General features: G+C 48.2%; 1 protein-coding gene across 1 annotated transcript in view; it reads left to right on the top strand.

The window, feature by feature from the left end:
- The window catches only part of LOC134359117 (solute carrier family 2, facilitated glucose transporter member 5-like), a 50,461-nt gene extending 26,863 nt beyond the window's left edge, over positions 1-23,598 (top strand). The window contains exons 9-12 of the mRNA XM_063072086.1: positions 10,541-10,642; positions 14,381-14,450; positions 20,753-20,880; positions 23,344-23,598. Coding sequence (XP_062928156.1) covers positions 10,541-10,642; positions 14,381-14,450; positions 20,753-20,880; positions 23,344-23,598 — 555 coding nt within the window. The remainder of the gene's footprint in view (positions 1-10,540; positions 10,643-14,380; positions 14,451-20,752; positions 20,881-23,343) is intronic.
- The last annotated feature ends 250 nt before the right edge of the window (positions 23,599-23,848 follow it).

Genomic DNA, 23,848 nt, shown 5'->3' with positions numbered 1-23,848 from the left:
GTAGGTAGATGGAATAAGCTGCCAGGTGCAGTGGTAGAGACAGATACAATCACAAGGCTTAGAAGACGCTTGGACGTGAATAGGAAAGCTTGAGAGGGATATGGGTCGAACGTGGGATTAGCTCAGGTAGACATCTTGGTCAGTGTGGATGTGATGAGCGGAAGGGCCTGATTGCGTGACTCTGTAAAGTGTAGTTAGCACCACTCATTATATCTTGCCAAACAGAAAATAACTCGATGAAGTTTGTCGTGTGCTACTGCCCGTTACACCTCCACCTCTGGCGGTGTCCAGGGCCTCCTTCATCGTGTCAGCCGCTTCCTCTCAGTTTTCACTACTACCAGTCATACAAGCCCCGGGTGGAGACTCAGGAATACCGTCACTCTCAGATGCAGAAGGATTCTTCATTGCTGTTTCCATAACCATTTTGTTTTACCACTCAGGGTTGTTAGCCCTGATGTGAACCCCCAAAGCTGGAGGACTGTTGGACCACTCTTAGCCTGGCCACTACCCTTTGACCTGTTTGGCATGGCTGACCCTCCCAAGAGTCAATGCATAAAGACTTGACTCAAACCAACATAGGTCACTGGACCATTGAGGCCTCCAAACTCTACAACAAGGTCGTGGTCCTCTTGGAGCCATGTTCATAGTAACACAGAATGCTGGGGGAGCTCGGCAGGTCAGGCAGCATCTATAAAGTACATCTACAAAACAGTCAATGATTCAGTCCAAGACCCCTCATTACACTCTGTTCGTTCCTCTCCGGTGGTTCTTCTGGCATTTATTTTTACTGGGTTACTCTGGATTTCCAGCATCTGCAGAATCTCTCATGTTTATAATTCATGTCTGCCTTCCTCCATCTTTCAGTCCTGATGAAGTGTCTTGACCTGAAACGTTGAGTGTCCATTCCCCACCCCTCAATAAATACTGCATGACCCGTTGCATTTCTTCAGCAACTTATTTTCTTCTGCTCCAGATTACACCACCTGCAGTCTCTTGAGTCTCTGCTAATTTATGCCCACTCTCTACTTTGTGCTAGCCTGCCCATCCTCCCTCCTCGCCAACACACCCCCTCCCGCCCACAGAGCTGTTACTTTCTACTCCAACCTCTGATCCTTCAACTTATCAACTTCCTTCCAGAAACCTAGGTATAAAACATCCACCAGGTCCCTGGTATTCACATTGCCTGTCACTTCTCCAAAGATCTCCAACAACTGGGTCAAATGTAACTTCCATTTCACTAAACCACATTGTCTTTGCCTGCTTACCTCCTAAATGCTGAATTTAATAACAGTTTCTAACAATTTCCCACCGGCAGATGTTACACTAACTACCTTGTGTTTTTCTAGGTGCACGGATCAGAATCAGAATCAGGTCACTGACATAGGTTGTGAGATTTGTTGCTTTGTAGCATCGATACAGAGCAAGACAAGAGAAGTACTATAAGTTACAATAAAAATAAGCAAATACTGTGAAAGAGGAATAGCGAGGTAGTGTTTGTGGTGAGATAGTGTCCGTAGTGAGATAGTGTCCGTAGTGACATAGTGTCTGTAGTGAGGTAGTGTCCGTAGTGAGATAGTGTTCATAAGCTGAGAGGAAAGGAAGGAATGCATACAAAATGGCATTATTTCCCCATCTCTATCACCCCTCTTCCTCTATTTTCCTTCCCCCCCTCTCATCCTTACTCTTTTCCTCCTGTCTCTTCCACCCCCTTTTCCCACTCTCATCCCCACCCTCTTCACCCCCATTCATCCTCCCTTCCTCTCTCTCACCCCCACTATTCCCCCTTCCCATTCTCTCCTCCCCACTCTTTTCCCCTGTTTCACCTTTCTGTACCTCTTCTTTATCCCCTTTCTATTCCCTTTCTGTATCCCCTTCCCCATTTCCCTACTTTCCCCCTCTCTTCCCCTCTTTCCACTTCCCCCTTTGTCACTCTTCCCCTCTCTTCCCCACTATTCCACCTCTTCTCCTCTTCCTCCCTCTCTTCCCCTTTCTTTCCCCATCTGTTCCCCTCTCTTTTGCTTCTCTTCTCCCAATTCCCCCTTTCATTCTCTTCCCCCTCTCTTCCTCCCCTTTCCTCTCTCTTCCTCTTTCCCCATCTTCCCCCTTTTCCCATTCTCCCTTCTCTTCCTCCTCTTCCCCCCTTCTCCTCCTTTTTCTTCCCCTTTCTCTTCCCTCTCCCTCTTCTCTTCCCTCTCCTCTTCCTCCTCTTCCCCTCCTTCTCCTCCTTTTTCTTCCCCCTTCTCTTCCCTCTTCCCCTTCTCCTCCCCACTTTAGTACCCACCCTTTTGTTCACCTTCCCTTCCCCATTCTCACTCTCTCTTTGTTGCCCTTCATCTCTCTTGCCTTACATTCCCCCACCTCTCTCTCTCTCCCCCCACTCTCTCTGTCCCCTTTCTCCCCTCTCTCCCCTTCTCTCCCCCTCTCTCCTCTCTCCCCCTCTCTCCCCCTCTCCCTCTCTCCCCCTCTCCCCCTCTCTCCCCCTCTCTCTCCTCTCTCCCCTCTCTCTCTCTCCTCTCTGTCCCTCTCTCCCCCTCTCTCCCCCTCTCTGCCCTCTCTGCCTGGGTTTATTCAGTACACTGCCCGTCCCTGTTGAACCAGGGCCTGACATCGCTATATAACACTGAATAAGGTTTCTGACAACTAAAGAGACTGATGCTGGTGTTTTGGTTCCCAGGAGTGAAATTACCTGCTGTATTTTGCCTTTAATAAACAGAAGACAGTGCAGAATTTGGATTGAATCCTCTCACATGGTCTATGCTAAAACTCCATTCCTGACGTGCTGGCAGTTATAAGACCCTTCGATGGCCTGGGCTTTAACCTCAGCCTGTACAGTTACTCAAGGAAACTGCCGGTGCTGTCATCATTATCGGCCCTGGGTGCCTACACCAATGTTACCCAGCAGAGTTGAGAGGATTGGTTATAAAATTACAGCCATTTGTTAAACTCTCTCTCCAACCTTCCTCCCCCTAAACTCCTTATTTGTCTTCACCTCCTGCTGCTCAAACTCATTTGCATAGACTACGGGGGGCCTGCTGAAAGTTGAAGGTTCATCCTGTGATTAACTGCCACGGAGACAGAGGTGCGAGGCTTTAGTTATGTGGAGAGAGTGGGGAAGCCGAGAGTTTTCTCCTCAGTGCAGATAAGGTGACGGTGGGGAGGGAGAGTTGCCTCGGAAAACAGGAATTGGGTGCCGGAAAAAGGGGGTGGGTGATAGAGGGGAATGGAGAGTGGGTTGAGATAGAAAATGAGTGGGTGGGGGCGTGTGGGATAGAACGTAGAACTGTACAGCACAGTACAGGTCCTTCAGCTCATGGTGTAGTTCTGATATACTGCATATAAACCTACTCCACAATCAATCCGACCCTTCACTCCTGTGCAGAAGATATCCCTCCATTTCTCAACCTTCCATGTGGCCATCTTAAATGTGTTTGCCTCTACCAAAACTGTGTTCCACACACACAGGTTTTATAACCAAAACCTACCTCCAACATCCTCCATATACTTTCCTTGAATCACCTTAAAATTATACCCTCTTGTATCCTCCCTGGGAAAAAGGCGATGGCTGCCCACTTTATCTATCACCAGAGAGAGAAAGAGGTGGAGAGAGGCTGGAGAGAAGGGGGAATAGAGATAGAGAAAGTGGGGAGAGAAAGACAGAAGGATGGAGAGAAGGAGAAGGGGGATAGAGAAAGCAGAGAAGGAAGGATAGAGGGATAGTGAGAGGGAAAATGACTGAAAGAGAAGAATGGAGAGAGAAAACAGAGAGAGAAAGTAAAAATGGAAAGAAGGGGCAGAGAGAAGGAAAGTGGGAAGAGCAAGAAAGATGGATGGTGAGATAGAGAGGATGGAGAGAGGGGGAACAGACAAAGGGAAAGTGGTGAGAGAGGGAGGGTAGAGAAAGGAGGGTACAGAAAAGGCCACTCACAACACACTGGAGGAACTCAGCAGGTCGGGCAGCATCCGTGGAAACGTTGACTCATCGTTTCCACGGACGCTGCCCGACCTGCTGAGTTCCTCCAGCGTGCTGTGAGTGTTGCTTTGACCCCAGCATCTGCAGATTATTTTGTGTGTACGGAAAAGGCCGAGGCTCGGAGAGGGACTGCAATACTGAAGGAATGTAATATTGCAATCTGGAATGTGTTGTTCAAGATGGCAGTGTGAATAAATTCGAGGTAAATGGGTAGAGTGTACAGGTTTTTGGTGACAGAGTATTGAGACTAGTTATGTCACATTTGAAAATGCTAGGTTGGACTCGTTTGGTTGAATGAGCAGCTACTTTGATGCCCCTGTTCAAGATGCCCAGAATAGATAGATAGATATGTTATTGATCCCAAAGGAAATTACAGTGTCACAGTAGCATTACAAGTGCATAGATATACAAATATTAAAAGAGAAGTAAGAAAGAATAAAAAATAAGTTACCTCAGTCTAACAGGAGGGGGTCATCACTTCCCTGGCTATAGATTGACTCATTATAGAGCCTAATAGCCGAGGGTGAAAATGACCTCATATATCGCTCTTTGGAGCAGTGCAATTGTCTTAGTCTATTACTAAAAGTGCTCCTCTGTTCAGCCAAGGTAGCATGCAGAGGGTGAGAAACATTGTCCAGAATTGCCAGGGTTTTCCGTAGGGTCCTTTGTTCTACCACAGCCTCCAGTTTGTCCAGTTTCACTCCAATAACAGAGCCAGCCTTTCTAAACAGTTTATTGAGCCTGTTGGCATCACCCGTGTTGATGCCATTGCCCCAGCACACCACCACAGAGAAGATTGTACTGGTGACAACAGACTGGTAGAACATGTGAAGGAGAGGCCTCCATACTCCAAAGGACCTCAGTAAGGACCTCAGTCTCCTCAGGAAGTAGAGCCAACTCTGGCCCTTCTTGTGTGATGCTCCACTCAAGTCTGTCGTCCAGGTGCACTCCCGGGTACTTGTAAGTCCTCACCACATCCACAACCTCACCATCAATAGTAACAGGGAGGAGTGCAGGCTTAGTATTCCTAAAGTCCATCACCATCTCCTTAGTTCTACTGACGATGAGCTGCAGATGATTCACAAAGTCCTCCACCAAGGTGACCTGTGTTCATCCTCCCATCCTCCCTTTGTACACCCAACTATGGCTGAGTCATCAGAGACTACTGCAGATGATGTGACTCAGTGTTGTAGCTAAAGTCCAAGGTATACAGGGTAAGCAAGAAGGGAGCCAATACAGTCCCCTGTGGTGCCCCAGTGCTGCTTATAGCCATGTCTGACTCACAGCTCTGAAGCCGCACAAACTGTGGTCTGCCAGTCAGGTAGTCCATTATCCAGGATACAATGGAAGTGCCAATTAGCATTGAACAGAGCTTCTCCCCCAGCAACGAGGGCTGTATGGTATTGAAGGCACTTGAGAAATCAAAAAACACAATCCTCAGAGTGCTACACTGCTTGTTCAAATGGGAATAGGCTCTGTTCAGCAGGTAGATGACAGCATTGTCAACTCCAGTGTGCTCCTGGTAGGCACGCTGCAGGGGATTGAGGCTGATCTGACCGGGGTCAAAGATCCAGGATCTTCATAATGTGTGAGGTCAGGGCCCTGGAAGGTAGTCATTCAAGACTTTCGGTCGATCTTACTTGGGTACTGGGACCATGTATGATTTTGTCCACACAGTCGGGACCCTTTCCAGGCCGAGACTCAGATTGAAAATGCGCTGGAGAACTCCACACAGCTGCTCAGCACACTGCTTTGGGATCATGGGGTTCACACCATCCAGTCCCAATGCTTTGCCATGTCTGAGTTTCCCCAGAGCCCTTCTCACCTGCTCAGTAGGTGAAAGGGGTGGAGGGAGGAGTCATAATCTGATCCTGTGAACTTCTCATGATCAGCAAACTTCACTCCCACCGTAGGACGCCCAGGCAGCCAAACTCGACCCAATAGTGAATGAATTCCACCCCATGGTAACCTCCCTCATACATCCAGCACTCTACCTGATTAGATCGCAGGATATATCCCACACCTAGGAGGTGGGTCTGTTATTCTATATATCAACCCCTGAACTCCTGCCTTCGATCCCAGCCTGTATCTCGCTCCTGAGGGTCTGTTATTCTATATATAAACACCTGAGCTCCTGGCTTAGATCCCAGCTTGAATCCCACTCCTTGGGATCTGTTATTCTATATATTGTGACAAGAATACACATCGATAAAGATGTTAGCTGTCTTGGGCTGGCACCAGTGGAATCAGCAGTTGGTCTGCCACCTGTCTTCAGGAGAGAGAGAGATAAGGAAAACAATGGAGCAGCATTTGGAGATGTGTAATGAAGGGGAAGGAGAGCTGTCAAGATCGGCTCCCCCTTTGAACCCTGAACTGTTTGAAGTGATGGACAGGCGATACTCCAGCAGGGGGATAAAAAGGGACAGGTTCGCTAAGGCAGGACACACACACGACACCCGAGGTAACGAGACCCTGGAAGCGGTGCGTCTCTCACAAGTCGGTGAGAAGTTTTGAAAGGCCGGTTGCGGGACCAGGCCATAGACGCACAGGGTGGAAAGGCACGATCGGCGGGAACCCGGTGTGTGTCCACCCTTGCCTGGGTGCTGGGTTCACCACAGAGAAACGATCGTATCTGGAAACGGAGGGGTCACGGTCGGTGACCTCAGATGACATCACAAAGGACTCGCCTGAAAGCTGACTGCTAAGGTCTGTGTGGAAGCCTTGAATATTCATTCGTTTTGCTCTCTCTCTCCTTCCCCCCACTGTCCATCGCCACGGCAGCGATTACTGCGAACTGAACTGAACTAAATTGAACTGAACTTTGCGTCACTTTGAAACTGGTCATTTACCCCTAGACAACGATAGAGCTTGATTGATCCTGTTATCTTAATTCTGGGTACATGTATGTATATCATTGCTGAACTGTTGCATTTATTATCCTTTTGATTAGAGTACTGTGTTGCTTGTTTCTTTAATAAAACTTTCTTAGTTCTAGTAATCCAGACTCCAACTGAGTGATCCATTTCTGCTGGTTTGGCAACCCAGTTACGGGGTACGTAACAATATAAACCCCAGAACTCCTGGTTTAGAATCTGCTCTCTAACCTATTCTCAAGCACCTGCTATTCTGTATAAACATCATGATCTCCCATCACTCTCCACATTTTGCAGTGGATGGGCACTTCCCTGACTGGCCTTTGAACTCACTGTGGTTCTGATCCACGCCTGTCCTGCCTCTGGAATATAAAAGTAAGGGTATAATGCTGAGGCTCTATAAGGCATTAGTTAGACCACAACTGGAGTATTGTGAGCAGTTTTCAAAGGATTCAAAGTGCATTTATTATCAAAGTTTTGGGCCCCTTATCTAAGAAGGGATGTGCTGGCATTGGAGAGGGTCTAGAGAGTATCATAAAAATGACCCCAGGAATGAAAGGGTTAATGTATGAGGAGTGTTTGATGGCTTTGGGGTTGTAATGGTTGCATGGATGAACTACAACAATTGTTCATCCCAGTTTGGCAAAAGAATAAATCAAGGAAGGTAGTGCACCCGTGGCTGACAAGAGAAATTAGGGATAGCATCAATTCCAAAGAAGTAGCATACAAATTAGCCAGAGAAAGTGGCTCACCTGAGGACTGGGAGAAATTCAGAGTTCAGCAGAGGAGGACAAAGGGCTTAATTAGGAAGGGGAAAAAAGATTATGAGAGAAAACTGGCAGAGAACATAAAAACGGACTGTAAAAGCTTTTATAGATATGTAAAAAGGAAAAGACTGATAAAGACAAATGTAGGTCCCCTTCAAACAGAAACAGGTGAATTGATTATGGGGAGCAAGGACATGGCAGACCAATTGAATAATTACTTTGGTTCTGTCTTCACTAAGGAGGACATAAATAATCTTCCAGAAATAGTAAGGGACAGAGGGTCCAGTGAGATGGAGGAACTGAGCGAAATACATGTTAGTAGGGAAGTGGTGTTAGGTAAATTGAAGGGATTGAAGGCAGATAAATCCCCAGGGCCAGATGGTCTGCATCCCAGAGTGCTTAAGGAAGTGGCCCAAGAAATAGTGGATGCATTAGTGATAATTTTTCAAAACTCGTTAGATTCTGGACTAGTTCCTGAGGATTGGAGGGTGGCTAATGTAACCCCACTTTTTAAAAAAGGAGGGAGAGAGAAACCGGGGAATTATAGGCCGGTTAGCCTAACGTCGGTGGTGGGGAAACTGCTGGAGTCAGTTATCAAGGATGTGATAACAGCACATTTGGAAAGCGGTGAAATGATCGGACAAAGTCAGCATGGATTTGTGAAAGGAAAATCATGTCTGACGAATCTCATAGAATTTTTTGAGGATGTAACTAGTAGAGTGGATAGGGGAGAACCAGTGGATGTGGTATATTTGGATTTTCAAAAGGCTTTTGACAAGGTCCCACATAGGAGATTAGTGTGCAAACTTAAAGCACACGGTATTGGGGGTAAGGTATTGGTGTGGGTGGAGAATTGGTTAGCAGACAGGAAGCAAAGAGTGGGAATAAACGGGACCTTTTCAGAATGGCAGGCGGTGACTAGTGGGGTACCGCAAGGCTCAGTGCTGGGACCCCAGTTGTTTACAATATATATTAATGACTTGGATGAGGGAATTAAATGCAGCATCTCCAAGTTTGCGGATGACACGAAGCTGGGTGGCAGTGTTAGCAGTGAGGAGGATGCTAAGAGGATGCAGGGTGACTTGGATAGGTTGGGTGAGTGGGCAAACTCATGGCAGATGCAATTTAATGTGGATAAATGTGAAGTTATCCACTTTGGTGGCAAAAATAGGAAAACAGATTATTATCTGAATGGTGGCCGATTAGGAAAAGGGGAGGTGCAACGAGACCTGGGTGTCATTATACACCAGTCATTGAAAGTGGGCATGCAGGTACAGCAGGCGGTGAAAAAGGCGAACGGTATGCTGGCATTTATAGCGAGAGGATTCGAGTACAGGAGCAGGGAGGTACTACTGCAGTTGTACAAGGCCTTGGTGAGACCACACCTGGAGTATTGTGTGCAGTTTTGGTCCCCTAATCTGAGGAAAGACATCTTTGCCATAGAGGGAGTACAAAGAAGGTTCACCAGATTGATTCCTGGGATGGCAGGTCTTTCATATGAAGAAAGACTGGATGAACTGGGCTTGTACTCGTTGGAATTTAGAAGATTGAGGGGGGATCTGATTGAAACGTATAAGATCCTAAAGGGATTGGACAGGCTAGATGCAGGAAGATTGTTCCCGATGTTGGGGAGGTCTAGAACGAGGGGTCACAGTTTGAGGATAGAGGGGAAGCCTTTTAGGACCGAGGTTAGGAAAAACTTCTTCACACAGAGAGTGGTGAATCTGTGGAATTCTCTGCCACAGCAAACTGTTGAGGCCAGTTCATTAGCTATGTTTAAAAGGAAGTTAGATATGGCCCTTGTGGCTACAGGGGTCAGGGGGTATGGAGGGAAGGCTGGGTTCTGAGTTGGATGATCAGCCATGATCATAATAAATGGCGGTGCAGGCTCGAAGGGCCGAATGGCCTACTCCTGCACCTATTTTCTATGTTTCTATGTTTCTATGTAATCGCTGGAGTTTAGCCAAATGAGGAGGGAATTTCACTGAAACTTAACAAATATGAAAGGCCTAGATAGAATGGACATGGAGAGGATGTTTCCAATAGTTGTAGAGTGATTGGGTTGAGTTCTTCTCCGATCTCGGCAACTTACTTGAAAACATTTCATCACCATATGAGGAGACACCAGTGCACTGTTGATTGTGGTGTGTCCTCCAAATATGGTGTGGCCTTTATACACATCAATCAGCTGACTGGTCGTCATCTCTGAAACTCAATTGTGATGCGAGGAGGAAATCTTGTTGCTGATTGGTTGTGCAGTGAACCATACATTGTGGTCTGGAATTTTGCCCACATGGGCTCATAAATAGGATCAAGGTCTACATGTTTGTTTTCAGAATTGTTCGTGGAAAATCAGGCTTCAGGGAATTCTCTGGCATGCCACGTGTTTGCTCGCGCCATCACTCTCACTGTTGCCCAGTGGAATTTGTGCCCCTCTCGATCTCCATGGGTAGAGACGAGGGAGAGTTGGTCATACCACTTCACAGCCAGTCGATGTTCACGGATCCTTGTGGACAGTTTTCTCCAAGTTTGGCCGACGTAATATTTGCTGCGGTCCCTGCATTGGATTTGATAGAGCACATTGGTCTTGTCCAATGTCTTGGGAGGGTCTAGGACCAGAGGGCACAACCTCAGAGTACAAGGATGCCTCTTCAGAACAGAGATGAGGAGGAATTTTTTTAAGCCTGAGGATGGTGATTCTGTGAAATTCCTTGCTGTGGAGACCAAGTCATTGAGCATATTTAAAGCAGAGGTTGATAAGTTCTTGATTAGGAAGTGTCAAAGATTATTGGGAGAAAACAGGAGAATGAGGTTGAGTGGGAAAATAAATCAGCCACAATTGAATGACAGTGCAGAGTCAATGGTCTAAATCTGCTCCTACAGTTTGTCTTATGATTGTTCACAACCTTTGCGTTCCCTTTGTGACTCAGAGTTTAATCATCGAGAGGGTGGGGAGACGCCCGCTTCTGATTGGTGGATTCAGCTTCATGGGATTGTCCAGTGCCGGCATAACGATGACGTTACTGGTTCAGGTAACTCCAGTCTCGCACGTGTTTACAAAGCTGCACTGACCACCGCACGCAGGCACTTCACTCCCTCCAGGCTCCCACCCACCCTCCGGCTCCACACTCGCCAAGCTGAGCCAGAATGAAAGAGAGTTCTGCACTCAGAGGCAGCACAACAGCATAACGGTTAGTGAAACACTATTACAGCACCAGAGCCCTGGTTCAATTCGCACCAGCTGTCCTTAAGGAGTCTGTACGTTCTCTCCATGAATACGTAGGTTTCCTCTGGGCGCTCCAGTTTCCTCCCACATTCCAGGACATATTGGTTAGGGTTAGTAAATTTTGGCACCAGAAATCCCCAGTGGGTTAATTATACATTACAGTTACAACATTGGGAGATGGTGATCTAAAGCTGAGGTTCTTAGGAACTTTGCAGAGGGTAGTGAATCTCTGGGTCTCTCCTACCCGTGGAAGTTAGGAGGCTCAATGGAGACACCAGAGTCTGTATGTGCTGGGATCTGGGGTCACACACAGTGTCTGGATAAACTCAGCAGGTCGACCAGCATCTGTGACAAGAGAAGTATTGTTGGTGTTTTAGATTCTGAGGCAGATTTTCAACCTGAAACGCCATTAGTTCCTTTCCCCCCATAGATGCTGGGATGCACAGGATCAGAAAAAAGCTGCAGAAGGTTGTAAACTCAGCCGGCTCTAACATGAGCACTTGCCTCCCCACCATCGAGGACATCTACAAAAGGCGATGCTTCAAGAAGGAGGCATCCATTATTAAGGACCCCGACCACCCAGGGCATGCCCTCTTCTCATTACTGCCATCAGAGAGGGGATACAGGACTCTGACCACCCCCCGCCCCCAGGACATGCCGTATCCCGTATCGATATACGGTATACATTGGATATATGGAACCCTGACCACCCAGGGCATGCTGTCTTCTCATTACTATCACCAGAGAGGAGATACAGGACCCTGACCACCCATACTCAATGTTTCTCAATAGTGAATGAACCTATGAACACTAACTCATTTTTTCTTCTCTTTTTGGGCTACTTATTTAGATTTTTATATTTCTTGTTGTAATTAATTGTGTTTTATGTAGGTGTGGGTGCAATTGTGATGGGCTGGGAGGGAGTGGATAAAGAGAAGGGATAGGAGGTTGACATTCAGATGGGGTAGGGTGGATGTGATGGGATGGTATTTCTTACGGTAATCTCACCTGGTCCCGCAACACCAGCTCCATAGCCAATGACAATAATCTTGACTTGACTAATGTATTTTCTTATGTATTGTAACCCACAACTGCTGCAAAAACAACAAACTTCATGACATATTAGATTAGATTAGATTATGAGGACACTCAGTCCTCGTTTATTGTCATTTAGTAATGCATGCTTTAAGAAATGATACAATGTTCTTCCAGTATGATATCACAGAAACACAAGACAAACCACGACTAAAACTAACAAAAACCACATAATTATAACATATAGTTACAACAGTGCAAAGCAATACCGTAATTTGATAAAGAACAGACCATGGGCACGGTAAAAAAAAGTCTCAAAGTCCTGATAGACTCATCATCTCACGCAGACGGTAGAAGGGAGAAATTCTCCCTGCCATGAGTTTCCAGCACCGCAAACTTGCCGATGCAGCATCTTGGAAGCACCCGACCACAGTCTGACTCTGAGTCCATCCAAAAACTTCGAGCCTCCAACCAGACCCCGTCACCGAGCATTGAGCACCATCTCTGCCGAGCGTTTCGACCCCGGCTCCGGCAACAGGCAACAGGCAATAGGCAAAGCCAAGGATTTGGGGCCATCCCCTCCAGAGATTCTCGATCGCACAGTAGCAGCGGCAGCGAAAAAGGCATTTCAGAAGTTTCTCCAGATGTTCCTCTGTACTTCTCATGTCTGTCTCCATCAAATCAGGATTGTACACTGCATCCTACTTGACAGATAACAGATATTCATCACCGGAGTGGCCACTGCGCCACCGTCAGTGATAATAAACCTGATTCCGATTCTGACTGGAATCGACCCACAAGGTTCCTCCAGCAGACTGTGTGTTGTTCATGGGGGCCAGATCATTGGAGAGGGAGATAGGTTCTTCAGAACTTGAGTGATGGGGAGACTGGCAGGCAGGAGGAGGGGAGGTCTGGGACAGATTGTCCTTGGGCAGGGGGTGGGATGAGGGTCAGAGTGGCCACTCCTGCCCTTCATGCTCTACCTGATCTCAGGATGTCCTGAAACGGCCCTCAGCCGCTGGACATCTGTCCCAGCAGTAGAATCGTTGAGCCTCTTGTGAGGGAGGGGAGAAGGGGACATTCCACACCGGAGTGAGGGTGGAGGGTTTGTGCTGTTAGAGTGGAGGAGGTTAAGAGAAGATTGACCCGAGTTGCTTGAAATCATTAAGGTATGATAACTGTGATTGAAAATTATTAGCAACACACACAAGATGCTGGAGGAATTCAGCAGGCCAGGCAGCATCTATGGAGAGAATACAATCAACAGTTCGGGCCAAGACCCTTCATTAGGACTGGGGAAAAAAAGATGAGAAGTCAGAGTAAGAAGTTGAAGGGAGGGGGAGGAAGAGGCACAAGATGGTAGGTGATAGGAGAGGGGAAGGGGTGAAGTAAAGGGCTGGGAAGTTGACTGGTGAAAGAGATACAGGGCTGGAGAAGGGGGAATCTGACAGGAGAGGATAGAAGACCATGGAAGAAAAGGAAGGGGGAGGAACACCGGAGGGAGGTGATGGGCAGGTAAGAGAGGGAAACAGGAATGGGGAATGGTGAAGGAGATGGGGGGGAAATTACCAGAGGTTGACACCAGCAGGTTGGAGGCTACCGAGACGGAATGTAAGGTGTTGCTCCTCCAGCCCGAGCGTGGCCTCTTCATGGACTGACATGTCGGATTGGGAATGGTAAGTAGAACTGAAACGTGTGGCTATCAGGAGATCCTGCTTTTTCTGGCTTGGACGGATCGATTGCAGGCGGTGGAGAGAGAATCGCGGAGTTGTGGCGGCGACTGTCATAGGGACACCAGGTCCCATCCCCAATCCGGCATGTCAGTCCCTGCCCCCCTCGACTGCCATGGAGGAAACACTCAGGTTGGAGGAGCAACACCTTATATTTCGTCTGGGGAGCCTCCAACGTGATGGCATGAACATTGACTTCTCTAACTTCCAGTAATAGCACTCTCTCTCCTTCACTATTCCCCATTCCTGTTTCTCTCTCTCACCTTATCTTCTTACCTGCCCATCACCTCCCTATGGTGCTCTTCCCCCTTCCCTTTCTTCCATGGGCTTCTACCCTCTCTATTAGATTCCCCCTTCTCCAGCCCTTTATCTCTTTCACCGAACAATGTCCCAGCTCTTTACTTCAACACCTCCCCGTCTCCCGGTTTCACCTATCATCCACTGCCTTGTACTTCTTCCTCCCCTCCCCCCACCTTCTCACTCCGACTTCTCATCTTTTACTTCAGTCCTGATGAACGATCTCGCCCTGAAAGCATCTTCTCCACAGATGCTGCCTGACCTGCCGAGTTCCTGCAGCATTTGCGTGTGTTGCTTTGATCGTTATTCTCGGTCCACTGTCGCACGCTGTTTTTGTGGATCACACCGTGTGGAGTTTGGTTGCGGTGGATATGACCCGGGGGGTGGGATTAGCTCACGGGTGGGCTGTGGTCTGGCAGTCGCTCTGTCCGTGACCTGCGAGCACCAGTGACTGACTCACTCCCACTCTCGCTGTGTTCCAGGTTCCCTGGATGCACTACGCTAGTGTCGCCTGTGTGGTGGGGATCATCACCGGCTTCTGCATCGGACCAGGTACGGGGCCAGATGTCTGAGACCAAAACCCACCCTATCCTAATGTCAGGCTCCCAACCCTTCCTCTTTCCTCTCCTCCCATCACAACCTACCGCATCCTATCACTATCCACCCCTGTGCTGCCACATCCCAATTTCACCCTCCCACCTCCTTCTACTGCAACCTGTTGTTCACCCCTCTTACCCCATTGTACCATAACCTACCCCTTATCACCGTCCATCCAGTCCCCCCCAACTCCCACCCCATCCTATCACCCTCCCACCACTCTCCCCTTCCTTCCCATCATCTTTCACACCTTCCTACTTTCTACTACCACAGCCCACCCCTTCCATCCCTCCCACCTTCTCACACCCTTGCTCACCACAATCCACCAACCTCCCCCAGGGTGGCCAGTCGCGTGTGTTCTCCTCAGTGTAGGGAGAGAGGGGTGGGCCGACGAGCATCAAGTAGGAACACTGGCTATAACCTGGCCCCACAGTGTCCACTCACCTGGCGACTTTGAATCTTCTTCCAGAAGCTCCTGTGTAGCACAACGAAGGCCCAAGGGCAGCCGGGGGTTGGCGTGGGGGAGAGGGATAGAAAGTTAAACTCCGACCCAGTCACAGGAGCTCAAGTTGGTCGTTGTGAGCAGAGTGCAGGTCCTCACTCCTGGTGCTCTCCTCCCACGCCCGTCCTCAGCCTTCTCTGTTGCTGCCGAGACGCTAGGCACAATGGAGGAACACCTCACACTGCATTTACAGTGCCAGGAGGAACACTGAGTTTCTCGTATCCAGGTGACCCACCTCCCCGATGCTCTGCACCCGTACGCACCTCGTTTTCTTTCCTTTTGTTCACCCTTCCACCTTCTACCCCCAACAAGAGAAAATCTGCAGATTCTGGAAATCCAACCAACACACACAAAATGGTGGAGGAACTCAGCAGGCCAGGCAGCATCTATGGAAAGAAGTACAGTCGATGTTTCAAGCCGAGACCCTTCGGCAGGACCCTCTACCCCACCCCCCACCTGGATTAGCCTGCCCATCATTCCCCTCCCCAGCTGGTTTCACCACTCACCTACCAGCCTTTGTCCCACCTTCCCTCACACTGCTATACACCAGCAATCTTCTCCTGCCCCTCTAGGTCCGATGCAGGGGCTTGACATGAAATATAAACCTACACCTCCTGCCTCCACAGTCGCTGCCCAACCCCCTAAGTTACAGAGACATGCAGCTTGGAAAGAGGCCCTTTGGCCCAACTCTGCTAGTCCCAGTTGCCCGTGTTCAGTCTGTAACCCTCCAAACCCCACCCCTCCGTCTACCTATCCAAATACCCCACAAGTGTTGCAATCGTACCTGCCTCGACCACTTCCTCTGGCAGCTCATTCCAGGTACTCACTGCCCTCTGTGTAAGTAAATTACCTTTCAGGTCTCTTTTAAGTCACTCTCCTCTTATCCTGTCTTCTTCCAGGAGCTGATTTCTTTGTTGCAGGTTCTACAGGTGACTTCCAGCACCTGTGTCCCCTTCTTTGATCTCCCTGTCTCCACCTCGGGAGGCAAACTATCGACCAACACGGTGTCCACCTGCAGTCTCCGCGGTCAGCAGCCCAGCCTCTCTCCCGGGTCCTCGTGACATAAAGCTGAACACAGGAGCCATTCACTCTTACATAGAACACATCCTCTTTAAGTGAAAGCCTTAGAGCCGATCCAACTGCAGACACCTCCCCACCATCCAGGAGCCCACGGTAGTACTGATGTAGAGGAGACCAATCAGACAGCACCACTGCTTCTGAACTCCAGAGAAACCCAGTTCAATTCTGACCTCCGATACTGTCTGTGTGGAGTCTGCTTGTTCCCCCAGTGACCGTGTGGTGCTCCAGTTTCCTCCCACAGCCCAACGACAGGCTGGACAGGAGGTGGACAGAAGCCAGAATAAAAGAGTAGGGAGAAGGGAGGAGAACTGGAGCTGGCAGGTGATAGATGATTCCAAGTGAGTTTTGATGAAGGGTCTCGGCCCGAAACATCGACTGTTCATTTCTCTCTGCTGTCTGACCTGCTGAGTTCCTCCAGCATTTTGTGTGTGCTGACCTTTAGTTTCCAATTAGAAATGCATTGAGACTGAATTCTACAGGGAAGTAGAGGGTTGCAATGGTGTGCCTTCGACCAGATAAATGTGGCTAGATCCAACATTCACACCAGCAGACTCCCCATGACATTCAGGGTCTGTTCCACCCTCTCACACGTCCAGTCGAGCACTCTCACATCACTCAGAGCAGTCTCATATTGAGAAGGCCATCACTGTGGTGTCCTGTAGGTTTTCTTCCTCAGATTGTTGGACGAGGAGTTTGCAGTGCTCAGCAAATCCGGAGTCTGGAGACTGGAGACTGGAGGAGGAGCTGCCGTGGGCAGAGGCGTAGGATTGAAGAAGCCTCTGATTCGCTGGGGTGCTCCCTCACTCGAGCCTCAGCATAGCTCAGCAGCAAGGCTTAAGGCTGATTTATACTTGTGCGTCAACTCGACGCTGTTACCTACCTACGCAAGTGGCCGACGCGCGTTGTGAGCATTTATACTTGTGCGTTGGTGTGTCTGCGTCGCTCTGCAATTCGGGCACGTCGTGCACGCGCACACACCTGCTTGGTCATGGTAGTCTTTCTCGGGGTAAACAAGTTTAAAGGGAGCGTCTTTTTTCATAAAAGCGAAATGTGTCCTCCATAATTTCGGAGGTCTGTAAAGCTTTATGGAAAGCATTGCAGCCAGAGTTCCTTCCCTACCCTTCAGTCGCCCGATGGGAAGCTATTGCAGCGTATGAGGAAATACGATGCTCCCAGGCGGACCAATCACAGTTGTTGCAGTCTGCGTTGCTGCGACGCGTAGTTACATTTTGGGAGAGGTGCACGTCAGGCTACAGCGTAGGGATCCGCGTCGGCTCTGCGTAGGGTTCGCGGCTACGCCGTACCTACGGCATCAATTTGACGCAGAAGTATAAATCAGCCTTTAGACCCGAACATGGATCGTACAGAAGCAGTCCATCCACTCCATACAAACCACATCCACATTTATCCACATTTAGAGTCCAGGACCAGGGGATACAGCTCAGAATACAAGGACTTCCAAGGATCAGAGATGAGGAAGAATATCTTTCACCAGAGTGTGGAGAATCTGTGGAATTCATTGCTACTGATTGCTGTGGAGGCCAAGTCAATGCGTTTATTTAAACTGGAGGTTGATAGGTTCTTGATTAGTAAGAGTATGAAAGGTTATAGAGAGAAGGCAGGAGAATGGGGTTGAGAGGGAAAATAAATCAGCCATGATCAAATAGTGGTCCAGACTGTGAGGGAAAAGTGGCCTAATTCTGCTCCTATGTCTTATTGTCCTCTCAGTCTATTCATGTGACCCTCTGTCCTGTCCTCTGCTTCTCCAGCCTCCTCTTCAACACATCAACACTACCCACACACCCCACCCCTCCCCGTGGGAGTGTGCTCCACATTCCCACCACTCTCTGGAGAAAGGAGTTTCTCTGGAATTCCCTGTCAGGTACCTTGCTGACTCTCTGACACTGGCGATCTCTGAATCCTCTCTTTCCCACAAGTGGAAACATTCTCTCCACTCCACAGACCCCCTCAGCCCTGTTATTACAGATGAGAACACAGTTTGCCCATCCTGTCCTGGGGTTTGTACCAGCCACACTGAGTGGAGAGAAGGGGTAGGCGAAGTTTTAAATTCTCCAGCACCACCAAACTTGGTCTGTTCTGGTCGTCTTATTATGGGAAGGATATAGGCATCCGTTAGTCTCACGAGACCCTGGGCCTGGGCAAGGTTTTATGGAAGACCGGCAGCTGCAAGTCTCCCCTCTCCACACCACCGATGTTGTCCAAGGGAAGGGCACTAGGGCCAATACAGCTTGGCACTGGTGTCATCACAGAACAATGTGTGGTTAAGTGCCTTGCTCAAGGACACACACGCTGCTTCAGCTGAGGCTCGAACTAGCGACCTTCAGATCACTAGACCAACACCTTAACCACTTGGCCACACGCCAACACATAGGAAGGACGTGGAAGCTTTAAGGAGGGTGCAGAAGAGATTTACCAGGATGCTGCCTAGATCAGAGAGCAGGTCTTATGAGGATAGGTGAGCAGACTAGAGCTTTTCTGTTTGGAGTGAAGAGGATGAGAGGTGACTTGATAGAGGTGTATAAGATGGTAAGAGGCATAGAGTAGACAGCCGGAGACGTTTTCTCAGGATCTGTTTACACTTTGATTAAATCCATTTTGATTCAAAGTTTTAAAACAATGAAACATGGGGGGGCGTGGTAAATATCTTTTTATAAGCACTGTATAGGAGGAAGTCAGAGGTACATTTTTTCTACAGAGGGTGGTAGGTGCATGAAACACGCTCACAAGAGAGAAGGAAAATACAACAGGGGTGTTTAAGAGAGCCTTAGAAAGGCACATGGATGAAAGAAAAATGGAGGACTATCCGGGTTAGATTGATCATGGAGTAGGTTAAAAGGTCAGCACAACACGGTGGGCCGAAGGGCCTGTACTGTTCTATCTTCTGTCACCTCAGTGAATTCCGCACTGTTCCTGGCTGGTCTGATTGAAGGCGCAGAACGCAGTATAACAGGGGCACCTCGGAATGATAAATGTGGGTGCTGCTGTTTTAGGTAGTTGATGTATCGGTACTGTCCATGAAGAATATATTACATTTACAACAGAGAATGTATTCAGTGTAATTACATCTTTAATTAGTCCTTTCCATGCATCATTGTTTATAAACAATGATGAATATATCTTCTTCTTTATTCTTAATGAACAATAGCATTCAACTCTGGGTTCGGATCCATTTTATCACATTAAGTTCTGCCATGGCTATTATGCAAAACTGATGCAAATCTGGGCTAAATTGTTGCTGAACTCACCCTCTGCATGTTAGATTAGATCACTGTCTCCATCTCTGTTAAGTAAGTGGGGAGCTGGACGGCCCTGTGCCACAGATGAGCTTGCTTTCTCTGTAATCTCCGAGTTTGACGTACGTATCTGTGGAAGGGTTGAGTAAGATGGGGGCAGAGGGGGCCCATACGTCTATTCAGTAACATCCCTTCCCCAACACCTCCCTCCCCAACACCTACCTCCCACCACCCCCACTCCCACAGGCAGTACTGGGGGATGCAGTTTCCTCAAGTTACCAGGAACACAGACCTTTGTGTACTCATTGGAGGATTTATTTTAGTTTTATTTAGAGATACAACACGGTAACAGGCCGTTCAGCCCAGAAAGCTTGCGTTGCCCATTTACACATGTGACCTACTAACTCATACGCCTTTGGACTGTGGGAGGAAACCGGAGCACCCAGAGGAAACCCATACAGTCACGGGGAGAACGTACAAACTCCTCACAGACATTGGCAGGAATTGAAGCCCAGTTGCTGGTGCAGTAAAGATGTTACATTAACTTCCACGCTGCCATGCCTGGATTATCCACGTCTTCCTGGTGCTGTTTGTCAGAGAGCAGGTTTTTTGTACCATGGGTTGTGTGATCTGTGGGAGTGGGTCAGCGCCATTGTTTCTGTTAACCGACTTCTGTCTCTCATCACCCTCCTCCCTCTCGTCCCTGCCTCATCTGGCTGACTGCCTACCCCGCTCCCCTCCTCTTCCTCCTCATCTATTGGTTTGCATCTGCTGTCTAACGCTGTCTCTCATCTTCTTCAACTCTAACTCCTGCCCTCCCTCCTCCACCTCTTCATCCACTCACTCCCCACCCTCACTCTCTCACTACCCACTCCCTCTCTCATTCCCCCTCATTCCTTACATTCTCCTCTCCGTGCCCCTCCATCCCTCTCCATTCCCATTCCTCTCACTGCCCCCACCTCTCCCACCCCCTCCTCTCCCCTTTCACTCCCCCCACATCCTCCTCTCCTTCTCTCCCTTCCCACTCTCTCCTCTCCCTCCCGCACCTCCTCCTCTCCCTCTCCCACCCCTCCATTCCCTCTCTCATACCCTCCTGTCCCTCCCACCCTCCCCTACCATTTTTCCATCCTTCCATTTTCTTTTACTTTCTTCTCCTATGGCCTGAGTGCTGACTCTCTCGCGCTCTCTCTTTCTCCTTTTACATTCTCTCCATTCCCGCCCTCTTTGATCTCTCTCCCTCTCTCCTCCCCACTCATTTACTTGCTGTCTCCCTGTCCCACATTCTCTCTATTTGACCCATTATCTCCCACACTCACTCTGTTCTCTTCTCCCACTCTCTTTATCTGCCACTTCCTTTCTCTCTCCCAAATGTCCTCCCCTACCCCCCCGCTCTTCCCCTGCCCACCATGTTGCTCTTCCAGCGGGCGTCCCCTTCCTGATGACAGCAGAGCTGTTCACCCAGTCCCACCGGCCGGCGGCCTACATCGTGGGAGGCTCCCTCAACTGGCTCTCCAACTTCACCGTGGGCTTTGTCTTCCCCTTCCTGCAGGTCGGTGCTTTACTGCAGCTGGTCCGGGTTCAGTTTTGTTCATCACAGGTACAGTGAAATGTATTGTTTGCATTGTGTTGGGAGCAGCCCACAATTGTCCCCCCCCCCCCCGCTGATTGCCCTCAAAGTCCTAAATCCCTCCCATGAGCATTGCCTGATTCAGATCTATTTATCACACGGACGGAAATGAGTTATTAACTTCAAACTTTCTGCATTTTCACTCAAAGAGTTGAACTGCACGTGCATGTAACGAGAGCTGTATAACTCATCTCCTTGTACCTTAGGCCACGAATTTATCAATCACCCCTGCTGTGGACCACTTCTACAAAGAAGGGATCCGTATGCTCCACAACTGCTGGACTAAGTGTGTACATGTAGGAGGGGACTATGTTGAAAAATAAATGTGCTAGGTTTTCTAAAATTGACTCCCCCTACCTTAGGCCACGAACTTATCAATCACCCCTTGTAGGTTTCAATGTACATCACTAATAAATCTATCTATCTAATCTATAAAGGTGTGCTGTACTCTGTATTTCATGAGACCTGTACACTGTAAGCAGGATTGTTACATCTGCTACCACATGGTGTATTATCAGATAACACAGACTGAGGTGTTTTAGGTGCTAATACACTGTCGTAGGAAAGGGTTACACCCAGCAAGTGTCATTAACCAATAATGCATGGTGTATTGCAACACTCACAACATGCTGGAGGAACTCAGCAGATCGGGCAGCATCCGTGGAAACGATCAGTCAGATACGTGGTGTATTGTACTACATTGTAAACAGGAGTGTTGTACCTGTAGTGTGCACGTCGACACATTGAAAAATACAGTGAAATGCGTCATTGGCCTCAATAGCCAGCACAATACGAGGATGTGCAGGGGCAGTTCGCAAGTGCCCCCATAATGTCCCCAGAACTTACTAACCCGTACACGTTTGGAATGTGGGAGGAAAGCCACAATCACAGGGAGAATATGCAAACTCCTTCCAGACTCCTTCCCACATCGCAGTGGGAATTGAATCCCAGTCACAGGTGCTGTAAAGTGTTTACACTGCCATGCCACTCCTTGAAACCATGTTAAACATGTGGTCATCTTAAAACTAGTGTCTCACTATGTTGGACGCAGTGACCCCTGTTGCAGAAGTCCGATATAACAAACCACCTCACTGTGTGATAGAAACAGGAATACTCGACAGAGTTGCATAATTGCAACTACAGAGGATTCCAGTTAACTGAGACATCAGAGCCAATACATTTTGGTCCAATTAAGTGGCTGCCCCAATTAGCTGAACCCTCATGGAAATAGTTTAAAAGGTATAAAAAATACGAACTGTTGCTTAACTGAGTAACAAATTATGTATTTAAATGAAATACAGAACATATTAGAACACTACCAATACTACTACGATACTATAAAATTGTATTAGTTCCTGATAGTCATTAATAGAGGAATTTGTACTGTGTATGTTGCCATGTTCTTTTGATTGACTGCAAATGAACAAACTCAACGCATATACCTAATGCAAATATTGGACTGCCTTCATACAATGTTTTCGATGATTACATCCTCCAAATCTTCATTTTCATTGTAACATTCAAGATGATTGTCGACACCTTCAAATTCTTCGTAGGTCCTAAATTGTTGAAGTAGTGAATTGTTTCATTTTCACTCCTGGCAGTTTTTGGCATCTCCAGGCATGAATGCTTGAAACCGCAGAGAGCAAAACGGTTCCAAATTGTCTTACCGCTTATTTCTCGTGAACTATCAGTGACAAACTTTACTGCTTTTTGAACAGAAGTACATGCAACTGACATTAAAAATCTGTTTGCCGTCAGCATGGTGTAGTGTCTAATGGTCACACAATTACACGTGACTAACGTGAGTTAGAAACTGTTCGTCAACAGTCTCCCAATTACACAGCATAAACGAAGGGAATCCCGGCTATTTTCACAATTAGTTTTTTTGTTCTTTAAGAGTTCTCCCAAATAAGCAGCCACCCCGTATGTCTTCAGCCTCCTTTACCTCCTCCCAGAGGGCATGTTCTGGACAGTGGAGGTCCTTCATGATGGATGCTGCCTTTTTGAGACATCGCCTTTGGAAGATGTCCTTGGTGGTGGTGGGAAGGTTAGTGCCTGCAATGGAACTGGCTGAGTTTACAACCCTCTGCAGCTTTTTCTGATCCTGTGCATTGACGCCTCCATACCAGATGGTGATGCAGCCAATTAGAATGTTAATAAATAACATGCACAGGATAACATACTCAGTAACATGTCATGTACTACCACTGTACTGTGTAACTGTAACAGTACATGCTGCTTTCTGGTTTTCGTTTTACTTCCTCGATGGAATGATCTGTCCGGAAGGCAGGCAAACAAAAGCTTCCCACTGCATCTCGGTACATCTGACAATAATAACCCGTGACCCATTCTGAGCTGTGAACCCCCTCTCTGTTTTCCCAGATGTCTGCCGGTGCCTACTGCTACCTGGTCTTCTGTGGCATTTGCTGGCTCGTCTGCATCTATGTCCACTTGGTCATTCCTGAGACCAAGAACAAGACCTTCATGGAGATCAGCCAGATGTTCTCTGTCAGTCACCCAGTGTCAAGTTCGTCCAGGTCCCGCATGTCACCCGATGAGCTCCAGCTGAAGAAGTTCAGTGGATACGGGACGCTAGATTCTAGTTCTTCATTCATTGAGAGTTCCAGATTTTTCTAGGAAGCAGCCTCAGCAGGCAGAGGTATGAATTCGGGCAAGATGCGCTGAACAGATGCACCAATGGAATATTGAAAGGCCTGGATAGAGTGGGTGGAGAGAGTATGTTTTCTGTAGTGGCGGAGTCTATGACCAGAGGGCACAGCTCAAAATAGAAGTACATCCCTTTAGGACAGAGATGAGGAGGAATTTCTTTAGCCAGATTGTGGTGAATCTGTGGAATTCATTGCTACAGATGGCTGTGGAGGCCAAG

The sequence above is a fragment of the Mobula hypostoma genome, chromosome 19, assembly GCF_963921235.1.
Source record: "Mobula hypostoma chromosome 19, sMobHyp1.1, whole genome shotgun sequence".
Classification (NCBI taxonomy): Eukaryota; Metazoa; Chordata; class Chondrichthyes; order Myliobatiformes; family Myliobatidae; genus Mobula; species Mobula hypostoma.
Note: the sequence above shows the minus strand (reverse complement) of the source record. Positions and strands in the feature narration are given on the sequence as shown.